The 14,676-nt window shown below is 46.4% G+C and overlaps 1 protein-coding gene across 2 annotated transcripts in view; it reads right to left on the bottom strand.

Moving 5' to 3' along the window:
- The window catches only part of UNC5C (unc-5 netrin receptor C), a 399,186-nt gene that overhangs the window by 15,520 nt on the left and 368,990 nt on the right, over window positions 1-14,676 (bottom strand). For both annotated transcript variants that reach the window (XM_080644037.1, XM_080644038.1), the window contains one exon: window positions 3,263-3,412. In XM_080644037.1, coding sequence (XP_080500163.1) covers window positions 3,263-3,412 — 150 coding nt within the window. The remainder of the gene's footprint in view (window positions 1-3,262; window positions 3,413-14,676) is intronic.

The raw sequence follows: 14,676 nt of genomic DNA, 5'->3' as shown, positions 1-14,676 counted from the left end.
TGCATTTTAAAAAGTCGAGACCACCTTACAGAGCCCATCCTAAAACCTGTTTCAATAAAGGAAAGAAAAGGTTGATACATAAAAAATGGATGAACAGGTGGTTAAAGGCAGAGAATGAAGTGCAAATGAGGACACGCTCCCCTCACCTACTTGGTGATTTGGGGCAAGTTAGTTAACCTTTCCATGCCTCGGTTTCCTCATCTGCGAAAGAGTAAGCGAAAGAATACCTAAGTCATACGCCAGCTGAGGTTAGAGAGGTAATCCAAAGTGCATGAGTATCTGGCTGAGTGCAAGAATTCAGCCAGGCTTAGTTAAACTAATTCTATCTAATAAAAGAGTAATATACAAATTAACTATCACTCTGCTACACCCACAAGCTACGCCCACCAGCCAATCAGGAGCTAATATGCAAATAAACCCAACCAAGATGGCTATGGACACAGAGAGCAGGAGGGAGGCTTGGGTTTCCCCGGTGATGGAGGAAGCCAAGCTTTCCGCCTGCCCTTGCCGGCCTAGGCCTCCACTCAAGGCTACAAAGTTTCAATGATAGAAGTTACATAAATCCAAACAGAAATGACGGCAGCCACGGAGCTGGAAAGACCAGGAGGCTAGGGTTGCCCCCAGCGATGGAGGAAGCCAAGCTTTCCGCACACCCTGGCCGGCCCAGGCCTCCACTTAAGGCTACAAAGTTTCAATTATAGAAGATACATACGTCCCAACAGAAATGGCTGCCACCATGGAGCAAGCAGAAGGCTTGGCTCCCCTCCAAGCTACAAAGTTTCAATTATAGAATATAAATAAACCCCAGATACCAGGGCCTCCACTTGGGTCGCCAGGGGGCGTGGCCGGCCTGCAAACCACCACAGGTTCCTCGCCCAGGCCGCCTCACACCCCAAGGGAACCCCACTCTGATCCGGGACACCCTTCAGGGCAAACCAGCAGGCCCCCACCCATGCACCAAGCCTCTATCCTATCTAATAAAAGAGTAATATGCAGATTGACCATCACTCCAACACACAAGATGGCTGCCCCATGTGGACACAAGGTGGCCACCACAAGATGGCCAGCAAGGAAGGGCAGTTGGGAGGGACCAGGCCTGCAAGGGAGGGCAGTTGGGGGCGATCAAGCCTGCAGGGGAGGGCAGTTAGGGGTGACCAAGCCAGCAGAGGAGGGAAGTTGGGGGTGACCAGGCCTGCAGGGAAAGGCAGTTGGGAGGGACCCAGGCCTGCAGGGGAGAGTAGTTAGGGGTGACCAGGCCTGCAGGGGAGGGCAGTTGGGGGAGACCCAGGTCTGCAGGGGAGAGCAGTTGGCAGGGACCAGGCCTTCAGGGGAGGGTAGTTAGGGGTGACCAGGCCTGCAGGGGAGGGCAGTTAGGGGAAAACAGGCTGGCAGGGGAGCAGTTAGGCATCAATCAGGCTGGCAGGGGAGTGGTTAGGGGGTGATCAGGCTGGCAGGCAGAAGCGGTTAGGGGCAATCAGGAAGGTAAGCAGGCGAGCAGTTGGGAGCCAGCAATCATGGATTGTGAGAGGGATGTCCGACTGCCCGTTTAGGCCTGATCCCACCAGGATCGGGCTTAAATGCGCAGTCGGACATCCCTCAAGGGGTCCCAGATTGGAGAGGGTGCAGGCTGGGCTGAGGGACACCCTCTCCCCCCACCCTGTGCACGAATTTCGTGCACCGGGCTTCTAGTATCAGATAATCATTATTATAAATATACGAGTTTCCCTTATGATTACACAAAGGAGATTGTTCATAAAAGGGGAAGATTTGTGTACTTTTATGGTAGTTGCAAATTAGGGAGAAGAAGAAAGTAAAGGAAGAGATTTCATGAGGAAGTTAAAAGCCAGATCTCTCAATCAAGTGCTGAGTGATAACGAAGGGTCTGGCATGCACCCCCATCAAAGCGCAAGACTGTTATCAATTGTCTCCCACAATGTATGTATGAGTATTAAACATCTCTATATATAAAAGCCTAAGTGACTGTTATGACCAGATGACCAGCCGGTAGCTATGATGTGCACTGACCACCAGAGGTCAGATGCTCAATGCAGGAGCTGTCCCCTGGTTGTCAGTGCACTCCCACAGCCAACCTCCTGTGATCCTTCCCCCCAACAGGGTGGCCCTGATTGGCCCCGATGGAGCCTGCCAGCCAACTCCTGTGGTCCCTCCCCCTGGCCAGCCAACTATCCATCCTGATCGGGACTGGGTGAAATGGGTCCTGATCGGCCCTGATCACCGGCCAGGCTGAGGGACCTAACCTGTGCACGAATTCGTGCACCAGGCCTCTAGTATGAAAATATGAATGGAGATGGAAAATCTTCCCTTCGTTCCTTCTGGTATCTTCATTGACTTATACCAGGAAATCACAACCAGTCTAGTTGCAGTGCTGGCATGGGATTGGATTTACATGCATGTAGAGCAATCTTCACAGCTTACTGAAGTGTGTCTGCATCTCCTGAACTGGAAATGAGGCTAGAGATCCTGCCACATAGTCTCCTGATAGCTCAGGCTGATGGAGGAAGAAGTGGAAACCTCTGAACAGTCCCTATGCTTTTTCCACAGGAACATACAATGGGGCTTGGGATCAGTATGCTAATATTTACTACAATCCTGACCAGGTTTTATTATTATTTTAAAATATTTTTATTGCTTTTTAAAGAGAGAGGAAAGGAGAGGGAGAGAGAAAGAGAAACATTGATGTGCGAGCAGAACATTGATCGGCTGTCTCCTGCACATCCCCTACTGGGGATCTAGCCTGCAACCTGAGCATGTGCCCTGACTGGGAATCGAACCAGCAACTGTTTGGTGAAGGGGATGATGCCCAACCAACTGAACCACACTGGCCAGGGCCCAGGTTTTATTTTACATTCTATTTAAGTTTCAAAACTGGGATTTCTGCTAAGTTTGTGTCATGTGGGCTAACAGTGTTCTTCTGTTTCTCTTATGAATGCCTTCGAGAGTTTTTAAAATCAAGCCAATGTAAACATTTACCCTGAAAATGTAATGAGGGACTTGAAGTCTTATTTGCTAGCACTAAAACAATGATAGTTCAATTATTTGAAGGAGAATTAAGAAAAAGGCATTCCTTCAAGTATGTCTAGAGTATTTTTCAAAAATCTTAAATGATTCTAAATCCTTTTGGAGAAACAAGTGCTGATGTCTGTCTGATTGACTTCAGGGAAGGGAATATGTCATGTCTAATAAGTGCAGTCCTCTTTCATGGAGTTGGCTCCAAGCCTTGAGTTCGTCTTAGGCACCTTACCTGATACTTAGCCAGCAATTTGCTCTTCCAGAGGGAATGGGCGACGTCGTGAATGGACAGGCGCAGGTTGTGGGTGCTGCCTTTGAAATGAAGAGCCTTCGGTTCTTCTAGGAGCTGTCCTCCCATCTGCCTCTCAAGCTGCAAAACTTCCTGCAATGACATGACCCAAACCGAAAGCAAGTTACTGAACTGTATCACTTTCATCAGCTCTCTCATCCAATGAGTGTTTCCTCACTGCGCCTTCCTGCCACCCTGCTAACTTGTGCAATATGTGACCTCCACTTCTGCAGCCTGGAGGCCTTTCAGCTGAAGCCCCTGCCAGTGTGTATGTGACTGGATCCCACTGACCATCAGCTCTGCTTCAGCAATCACACTGTTGGGGGCAAATTCATTGCAGAGTGCACTTCCCAGTGAACAAGCGGACTATTTATTCACATACAGGAAAACAACCATAAGAACCCCAAATGGAAAAAAACAAACAGAAAAAAAGAAAAAATAGGTGGAAATATAAATAGATAAGTAGCTTTTCAATGAACTTTTAGGGAAAGGGGCAAGTAACTAGCAAACAAACCTGTGTCTTAGACTTGGTAAAATCAACTCATGAACAAAAATTTTGAATGTTTGGGGAATTTTTTTCAATCTTTTGTAGTTTCCATGCCTACAGAAATAAAATAGTAAAATTTTGCTTAAAATAATCCATTGCAGGATTTCAAGTTATCAAAAAAAATTGAAATGTGCTCACTATATGTCTTATTAGAGGAAAAATATACTGATGTAGATTAGAAAGTTTTCTCAGTATCATAATGAACTAAGCAATTACTTAGCTTAAATTTAAAAAAAAAAATCTCAGTAACTGTGGCTGATAAAAAAATGCTACATAACTTTACTTATACTATGAAGATGTAAAATGAAGACATATTCTATATGTACTTACATCCCTCAAGCTGGTTAATGGGAGTTAATGGAGCATTTCCACTACAGCTGCAATTATCCAAACAGCATCGAACCACAGGTGATCAATGAACAACATACGCTGGGTCTCCTTTGCTCCACCCCTGTGCTCGCTGTGCACCCCTCATGTTTTAAAAGTTTTAGTGACACAAATATGAGGTAAACTGCAACCTTTTTTATTTATTTTATAAATAGGAGTTCAAGAAAATAACGGATTTTATAAATATGTAATTTTCTTCTTTGGTGAGATTTCAATCGAAAACATGGCGTTCAATAACACAGGCCATTTCACACACATGTATTGGGCCCTACCAGGATACCAAGCACACATGGGTCACAGAGGAGAATTGTGACTATGGAACAAGACTGCAGTCCAGTAAGAGCAGGGCTCCCCAACATCATTGATTAGATGTAAACAGCTCATTGAAGCTGCTTCTTTAGTGGTTCTCAGCATCCATCATCCCTGAGTCAGGCCACTATTCTGAACAAGGCAAGCTGCTGAGAGGTCCTCTAAGGTGTAGGAACTGTTAGGATTTCAGACTGGGTCTGAAATGGTCTCAGACTGGGACTCCTCTAATTAGTGTCTAATGGAAGAGATGAGGCAATAGCACATTGACGGAAAGACCAGCATGGTCCAGCTGCTTGAGAGTATTGACGCTGAGGTTATTTAACTTCTCTGGCTGATGAGTAGCTATTACTTGTGACAGGAGCCTGAGCAGTCAGCCAGCCCCCAGCCAGTCAGTTGGCCACCCGGACACATATGTTGTGTCATTGTGCCCTGACTCTGCTGTGCCTGCAGCTTGGCAGGCTCTGAGGGACCCCAGTAGGCTGCACAGATCCACCCAACCCAGAATCACGTGCTCCTCACGGACCTCCTCCTACAGCACTTCACACTCCATTCTGGATAGGAACCTGGCCACGTGGAAATGAAGATGCATAAGAAAAGTGAGGGTTAATTGCAGTTTCGTTTGCTTTAGCAGGAAAGTATAATGAGCTTTTGTTGATCATGTTCATGCTCAGTGTCTAGTTAGCATAATAGAGAAAGCTGATGTTCCCAGTGAACCTGGCACCTGACAAATTCTAAAGCTAAAATGATGTTTGTTTATAAGCCATTAGAAGAAAAGAAACATAATTAGAAATCTTTGAGATTACAGTCATGCCAATCAATCAGTTCTAGCTTCTTTCCAGTAGACCCTAATTACCTCATCAAGACGTCTAAAGAGCAATCGATAGTAATTATCTGATTACTATAGATCTTCATTATGTCCAAATTATCTCCCTGGGATGTCTGAAAAAAGATGCATTGTATTCTGGGAGGTAATTGTACCCAACGATGTATAATCCACACTCCATTCCTACAATCAACATAGATTGCAGAGGATATAGAGAGCATTGTCAGTTTTCTTGGCAGGGAGGACAATCAAAGAAAAAAAAAAACAAAACAGCCTAAATTGCCTATTGGCCATGACCTTGAAGTCAAGAAATCTAATGCCACGTTTTAAGCACAAAGTCTGGGTTGGCATCAGCCCAAGAATAAGGCTCAGTCCGTGGCTTTGGCATTGACCTCCAGTCATGGTAAAGAGTTCTTAGCGGGGAAAGGGACTGGACTGGCTTGAGTCCTTTTTTAGAGAGAAAGTCCCAAGTAAAGTGCCATTTTATTACATTTTTTAAATTTAATTTTTATAGTTACTTCTTTTTTAAAAAATGACAGTTGACATTGAATATTATATTAGTTTCAGGTGCACAGCGTAGTGGCTAGACATTTATATAATTTACAAAGGGATTCTCCCTCCCCCCATAAGTCTAGTACCTACCTGGCACCATACACAGTTATTAAAATATTGTTGATTATATTCCCTATGCTTTAAAGAAAGTACCATTTTAGACAACAAGACCAGAAAACACACACTTTCCATATTCCTAAGCTCTCCATCTCTCCACCAACCAGGAATGACACTATACTGCTGCACAGAGCTGGAGGAACCTGACTTTTCTCCCCTTCAATTGGATGTGAACCCGGGTGAATGATAGACTGCTCATCATGCTTAGAGCAGTGGTCGGCAAACTGCAGCTCGCGAGCCACAGTTTGCCGTTCTGTTGACTAATGAGTTTGCCGACCACTGGGATAGGGGCTTAATCACAAGGAACAACAACAGACTGTAATTATTGGAATCGAGAGTCTAGATCAGTGGTTGACAAACTCATTAGTCAACAGAGCCGCAGTTTGCCAACCACTGGCTTAGAGCATCCATGCTCACAGCAGATGTCTCCAAACGTATGTGATTGCCTATGCTTATCAGTCCAAAATTCTGAGCATGCATTTTTTGAGCGTTATGTTTATTTATAAATCATACTAGAGGCCCTGTGCACGAAATTCATGCACAGGGTGGCGGGGGGGTGGTCCCCTCAGCCCAGCCTGCACCCTCTCCAATTTGGACATCCTTCTCACAATCCAGGACCACTGGCTCCTAACTGCTAACCTGCCTGCCTGCCTGATCACCCCTAACTAGACCCCCTGCTGGCCTGGTCGCCCCCAACTTCGCCCCCCCTCCGCCAGCCTGGTTGCCCCTTATTCCCCCTCTGCTGGCCTGGTCACCTCTCACTGCCCCCCTTTGCCAGCCTGGTCACCCCTCACTGCCCCCCCTGCTGGCCTGGTGGCCCCATGCAGCCTGTTCGGTTGTCCGTTTGGTTGTTTCGGATGTGATGGCCCCTTGCTCTTTATATATATATATATAGATAGATAGATAGATACCTATATTAGCATCAACACGTTAATCTATACCAATAAAAGGGTAATATGCTAATTAGACTGGACAGCCAAACGACCTTCTGGACGTCCTTCCAGACGACCTTCCAGACGAAGCTGGGGCTGCAAGGGCCAATGCCCTTGCACGAATTTCATGCATCAGGCCTCTAGTATATTATAAAAGCATGAACAAAGACAAACACAGATAATTTATGCTGTTTTTTCACGCTGGGGTGTGTGAACTCCATTTTGGAGATTGCTGGCTTAGGCAGCTGTTCTTTCACTCATACCTTTGGGAGAAATCAGCCCAGGAGTAAATGACTCATTTAAAAGGATTCTTACCTAACTTAAATTAAATGTGTGTGCGTGTGCGTGTGCGTGTGCATGTGTGTGTGTGTTTTTCTAAAAAGTAACAACTGGTATGATCATACTCAAGATGTTCAACCTCAAGGAATCAACAAAATAAAGGAAGAGATGACAACTAAAGCACAAATTAAATGAATTAAAGTGGAAATTAAAGATATTATAATTAATAAATAAAACAACTCCTTGACAACTAAAATAACCTAAAACCATACATGAGTTGGAGATGACTTGCCACAGACAGCAAATCCCATATATGTTTTGAATCAGAAGACAGAAGAAGCAAGCCTCCTTGATGGGCTAATCAGGCTTTTACTCCATATTGTTACAGTTTAAGTATTATAATTTCAGATATTTTATAGCCGAGCCCACTTAAAATACTGTAACTTGTATTTCAAAAAGCTTGATTTCTGAAATTCCTTCTGCATGAAGTTTCAGTTATTATACATATGACACAGATAAGTAAGAGAACATAAAAGTAACAGTTGTCTGAATCAGTAAGATATAGCATCACAGTTCAGTGCTTTCCTTTCCTTAATCTTCCTGGGCACGTTCATTCAACTTCAATGGAGCCTCATGCTCTGCCAGGAACCATGCCAGGCCCTGGGGCACACAGGCAAGTAAGTCCCGGTGAGTCCCTGCCTCAAGCCACTCATGGATCACAGTAGGGAGACTGACATATAAATATGCAACCCCAACATACAGTGCTCAGCTCCCACACAGCCTGCTTTTTGATCCAACCATTAGGCTATTCCATACACCTTAAAAGAGAATAGGAACAAAATATATTTAAGGTCAAAAGATTTAGGAAGACTTAAGAAAAGTATCATGACCTTGGAAAGAAATGCAGTACTAGGAATCAGGACCATCTAGGCTCTTTGTTCTCAGAAATATCAATGCCACCTTCCTTTGCCAAGATTGTCCTCCCTCCTGGCAGCACCCCACCTCAGCGCCTTGCTCGGCTCTGGGTGCCTCTACCTGTTGCTCTGACCTGCTCTCTCTGCCCCTGTAGGAGAGGTCACTTACTGACTTTCTTTGTTCGTTCCATTTCCAACCCTCTAATTTAACTTTTGAAACACTCTCTCAGGGGCCAGTTATCAATAGAGGTGTTGCTAGCCCATGGCTTCACAGTAACGCACACTAGAACCCGCGGCATAACGTTACCAGGAGCAGGCCCCTGTGTGTCAGAGCTGGGTTCCCGTGGAGACCTGAGTGATCCAGTGAGCTGGCTGCGTCCCCAGCGCCGTGGCTGCCCAGAACAGGCCCTGGTGGAGGGCTGTATTGATTCAGGGGACCTATGAGGGATTGCAGGGAAGGCAAGGACAAGGGATTCCACAGTAGAAACAAGCAGCTTTCATAATAACCAATTAAACCAAGACATTATCCATGTCGAGCCATTAGCCTGGGCCACTTAAGAGCCACAATAAATCCAAGCTGATTTAAAAGGCTGGATGGACAAAGGGAGCCTTTCTGGCCGGCACCCAGGGCTCTCTCCCAGGCTTGGAGGTGATAGGCTCTTCCCTCATTAGGCTGACAGGGCAAGGCCAGTGGGAGGAGCCCCACAGCTCCAGTACTCGGGTCTCCCTACCCCAGAACGGGTCTCTGCATTTCTGCCTGGGTTAGACCATATCCGCCTCCACTGCCACTGTTTTTTAAAATTTAAATATATTTTTATTGATTTCAAAGAGGAAGGGAGAGGGAGTGAGAGATAGAAACATGAATGATGAGGGAGAATCATTGATTGGCTGCCTCCTGCATGCTCCATACTGGGGATGAAGCCTGCAACCCTGGCATGTACCCTTGACCGGAATCGAACCCAGGACCCTTCAGTCCGCAGCCTGATGCTCTATCCACTGAGCCAAACCGGCTAGGGCTCCACTGCCACTCTTGTTCTTCCTCCTCCTCCAGGTCCTTCCCAGCTCAGGCCAGTTTCCCCTAAGTGTCTGTCTCACTGAGTGCGCATGAGAGCCCCAGGCGACAGAGCTGCTTACCCTGAGATCCACAAAGCCTGTACTTAAGAACATGACCACTTTGCCTGAGCGCCGTGCAATGACTTGATGCCAGAAACCTTGTGAGGTGCTGGGGCCCTGGCTCTGTGCTCCACACTGTGTGCACAAACTTACCCCTGACCACCGCCCCCTGCTCAAGAATTGCCTCCTGTCTGCACCAGCATCTGCATTGTGCCTCCTCCTCTCCCTTGGAGGCACTTGCCTTAGTTTCCAGTTTCTCAAGAGACAAACGTCCCTCCTCTGGTATCTGGCCTTTAGCTTCCTTCTATGTCTCTGTCTTGTCTTCCCTCCCACATCTCTCCTATCACTCCTTTCCTTTCTTATTAGAAATCGTATCAGCTAGAGAAAGGAAGACACCCAAGATTAAGGTTAAATCTCATGTAACTCATTAAAATGTGGTCTGGAAGAGAAGGTTGGAGGAGGTTAAATCAAGGCTGTGTTTGTTTTGCCTTGCTTCTTTCTCGGTATTGTCTGGCTGAGATCTGCCTGCACACTCTTTATTCTTGATGGAAACACAGAGCCCGTATTTAGTGCTGCCAAGGAGCCCGCCAGGACCTGAGCAGGTGGAGGCAGCTACTGTGGGCAAACCACTAGTAACACCCCCCAGCGTGAGAGCGCAAGGGGCAGTGAATGCAACAGCGGCCAGCCTGGCATGCCAGGGAGTCTGTTTTGGTCTGACTGCACCACTCCCTGGAGAGGAACTCACACTCATGCCCTGTCCAGGGCTCTGGACCAAGCACCAAAGGCCGAGTTGGGCCATTCCAGACCTGTGCCTACCGTTCCCATGCATCTGCCATATGGACACAGAGCTCTGGGGGCACAAAGAACAACCTGGCAAACGTTTGTTCAGCGTGCCATGCCCGTTAAACCTCAAAAGACCAACCTTTAAAAATTGTGCTGACTGGTGTTCTAAAAAATCACATCTCCCATCAGATTTTATGGAGCCTGCTTTGCTCCTATTCATTCTTCCATCCTGTGTTGAAACCTGTCCTTGTCGTTCAGGGATGAGGGATTTCTGTCTTTGCTACCAAAGCTGGCACCACTGTCGCTGTCACAGCTATGGGCCTGCACTCTTCCAAAGCAAAGGCCAGAGGGAGTGCCATCCTTCCCTCCTGCTCCCCGCCAGCTTCCCAGGGTCGCTGCTGTCAGCTCCCCACATGCCCACTCCTCCTCTGGCCTCAGGCTTCTGGCTGCAAAGCTGGCTGCGGGAACATCTGACGGTCAGCCAGCCTGGCCTCCCCCACCTGGCTCTGGTCACCGCTGCTGGCATCAGGCCTGGCCATGCTACTCTTCCAGTGCTCATGCTGGGGAGCTCTGCTCTCCCCCTGAGTTTTTCTGCCATACTTCACCCTAATAATAAGGCTGGGCTCCTGTGACCACGTGCAAACACTTCCCAGCAAGCCACTCGGTTTCCAGGACTCTGCCTGCTGCTCCCACAGCTGCCGCCGCCACGGATGCTTGGTTTGAGCTGCCCCTTCCAGCCGTCCTGGTCATGGTGGCTTGTGATGCTTGTGCAACAAAATGCCAAAGGACTCTAACCGGTTTGGCTCAGTGGACAGAGTGTCAGCCTGCGGACTGAAAGGTCCCAGGTTCGATTCTGGTCAAGGGCATGTACCTTGGTTGCGGGCACATCCCCAGTAGGGGGTGTGCAGGAGGCAGCTGATTGATGTTTCTCTCTCATCGATGTTTCTAACTCTCTATTCCTCCCCGTTCCACTCTGAAAAAAATCAGTAAAATATATTTAAAAAAATGCCAAAGGGTAGCACTCAGGGAGGTGGCCGTGTCCCTTGTCCACCTCTGCTCATACTTCTAAGGAAAGATGATTCTCATATCTTTGTGTCAGGAATAAGACTTTTTAGGTTGCTCTAGGATTTCTGAAGTCATCTTGTGTTTCTTTTCACCCTTAGCACGTTATTTTTAAATTTCTGAATTAATTTTCTGTTTCTGCAGTAAGAAATCACCATACACTTAGGGCCTTGGAAAACACACATTTATAACCCTACTTTCTGCAGGTTAGTCTGCCACAGGTTCCCACTGGGCTAAAACCAAGGTGTTGGTGGGGCAGCCTTCTTTCCTGGAGGCTCTAGGGGAGAATCCTGCAAAGTCCCTGTGCCATGTAAGGTGACACATTCACAGGTTCAGAGCACTGTGTGTAGATATCTTTGTAACATGAGCACTGAAGATATGCCTGCCCACCACAACTTCTATTTTATCTTCCCCCTTTTCTCTATCTCTTAAAAAATTTATTCAAACCTAGAGACCCGGTGCACGAAATTCATGCACTGGGGGGGGGGGGTTGTTCCTCAGCCCAGCCTGCACCCTCTCCAATCTGGGACCCCTTGGGGGATGTCCAACTGCCGGTTTGTGGGATCGGGCCTAAACCGGCAGTAGGACATCCCTCTCACAATCGGGGGTTACTGGGTCCTAACCACTCACTTGCTTGCCTGATTGCCCCTAACTGCTTCTGCCTGCCAGCCTGATCATCCCCTAACCACTCCCCTGCTGGCCTGATTGACGCCTAACTGCTTTCCTGCCAGCCTGATGGCCCACAACTGCACTCCCCTGCTGGCCATCTTGTGGTGGCCATCTTGTGATGACATGGGGGTGGCCATCTTGTGATGATGTGAGGGCACGAGGGCCATCTAGGCTTTTATTAGTATAGATGGCAGGTCATTTCTAGAATATACGGTAGGGCAAGGGCCAGGGCCAAGTCTCATGAAAAGACAAAGGTGAGTACATTTGGAGGCACAAAAATGATCCATGCCTCTGAACGGCTGACCTGCCAGCCTGCATCTCACAATTAGAGTTAATGTTTTTATTGAGCCATTGTCTTCAAAACGCCAGTATAATCTAACTGCCCACCTAAGGATAATTAACATTATTAAGTGTCTATCCTGTGCCAGGAAATTGAATAACTTTGGTCTCCTTGAATCTTCTAAGGGTCCCTGATGCAGACCAAATGACTGTCCAAAGGGTTCAAGTTCGATGACGAGAGCCACAGAGCTAAGAGTGGCAGGACCAATGGAGCCAGCCAGCCTGACACAACCTTTCCTTCACGCCACAACCTTCCACATACTCGGCAGGGAAAACACATTTGTAACCTTGAACGCATTTTTTGTTGACGTTATCTAATGCATGTGTTACATGTATGCATATATTAATTTAATCCCCGAGACCAGGATCCTGAAATTACATCAGGTTAGTTTTGAGGCTGTTTGAGGAAACGGAAAGAAAAGATATGGTTAATGGGGCCAATTCAGTAGAAGGCCAGCCTTGCGAGTGGGAGAAGAGACAGGGCCTCAGGTGTTCCGAAGTCAGTAAGGTCACGTTTTGCCACGGAGGGGGCGTCAGAAGGACACTAGCGAGGAAAGCACCCGCAGGATGACAATAACACCTTTCATGGGCCACCCGACTATCTATAAATTCAGCCCAAAAAACTGCGTGTCGTACAATCCTTAACTGGATTTCCTACTTTCTTTAATTTTCAGTATTTCTTTTATTTTTTTCCCATTTTTTAAACAAAATATGATATTTCACAGAGTTACTGTACCAAAGCTGTAGCCTAATGTAAGGTGTGTGAAAAACAAAGCAATGCAAAGAAGACTCTTCTCATAGCAAATGACTACATGAAGAAAGCCAGCTTATATTAATACGCATTTCTTTGTTTGTGTCGCATAGGCATGTACATTTGCCAGAAATTCTGTAACCATCTCAGACTGCCCAGCTCTTATGCAAATAATTCCTCTTTTAGGTTCTGAAACTCGGAGTTCAGAATAAACCCCTGTATTAACATAGAAAAAAAAATCTCATAAATTATACCATTAGGATAAGGAGGGCAGAAATTACTTATTTTCACGCAGATGAATATTTCTCCTGGAGTGTTTTTAAACTTATTGCAAATATAACCTTGTTCTCTATTAATTTCTGGTTTATTATCATTAGGACTTAAGTCTTTGCAAATAATGAAATGAAAAACACCAATATTCTTAATTTAATCACCTGAACAGGAGGGAAAGAGGAAAGCTGTGGTAACACCCAATACAACCTTTTCAATAGATGCGACCTCTATGGAATTGGTTCTAAACTACTCTCATGATTCTCAGCATCTTCATCTCTCTCCATGAACTCAACTTGCACATGGCTCTCACAGCTTCTTCGAGCACATGAGCAGGGAAAAGCAACAACCCACGTGAAAGGTGTATGAAAGAATTCATTTGTCTCCCAGCAGCCTTGCCTTTTCCTCCGGCAGTCACTGACGGCATTCTAATTCTACATCAGTGCTTCCAAATTGCTAAATCGCAGCTTTTAAGTTTCAGGTGATCGTTTTTGCCCTCAGGCTTAACAAAACTCTAGGAAATTGTTATGAAAGCTGCTGAAGTGAAAGTGGTGGGTGGGAAGATAAAAGAATGCAGCAGGGTTGCTGGAAACTAATGCTGTGGTCTTGTCCCTGCAACCCCCATCCACATGGACAATATAAGCACATATGATAATAAGTGGAAATTCATATGCTGGCTATGTTCAGCTGCAGACATCATCTCCTTCCAGTAGCTCTCCAGACTGTGGGGTCCTTAGCCCTGAGAAGGCGTGCTCCACTGGGCTCCCCTCTCTGCCCTAGTCCAGCATCTGTGAGGGTTTCTGCAATTCAGAAAGAATCCCCAGTACACAGCAATAACTATAAGAAAATATCAAGTCTGGGGAGACCCACTTTGGGGCATCATTTGCTGTGCTGGAGGTGCAGGTGGTAGAGGAAGGAGAGAATTAAAGCACAAACAAAGAAGTGGGGCTCCTTTTCATCAGAGCCCAGACGAGGTGCGAAGAGGCTGAAATGAAAGGTTTCCAGGGTAAAGGACAGCAGCTGAGGGAGCATCCCTCGGGTGGCTCAATAGGAGTTGAGTCTTTGTGAAACGCAAAGGGGCTGTGATAAAATCAGGGACTTGGAGAGAGCAGGAGAGACTTAGAAGAAGTGCTCTGTGAAATCGGATGTGTCAGGAGCGATAAATGAGCCTGGCCTGTGTGGATCAGTTGGTTGGACATCGTACTGTGCACCAAAAGGTTGCTGGTTTGATTCCTGGTCAGGGCACATGTCCGGGTTGTGGGCTCGATCCCTGGTAGGGGGCATCAATGTTTTTTCTCTCTCTATCCCTCTCCCTTCCTCTCTCTCTTAAAAAAAAAATCAATAAAAATATTTTTAAAAATTATATATAGGAATGATAAAAGGATTGTGGAGAAGCAGGGGAAAACATAAACTTAAGGGCAGATATCTTGAGATTATAATAGACTCAATTAGCAATTTATGAATTTTTAGAGCAACTCAACATCCTGGAAGTAGAAGTTGAAGGCTCGTT

Source organism: Plecotus auritus (genome assembly GCF_963455305.1).
Source record: "Plecotus auritus genome assembly, chromosome: 1".
Lineage (NCBI taxonomy): Eukaryota > Metazoa > Chordata > Mammalia > Chiroptera > Vespertilionidae > Plecotus > Plecotus auritus.
The sequence above is the reverse complement of the archived record's forward strand: the minus strand, read 5'-3'. Positions and strand labels throughout refer to the sequence as shown.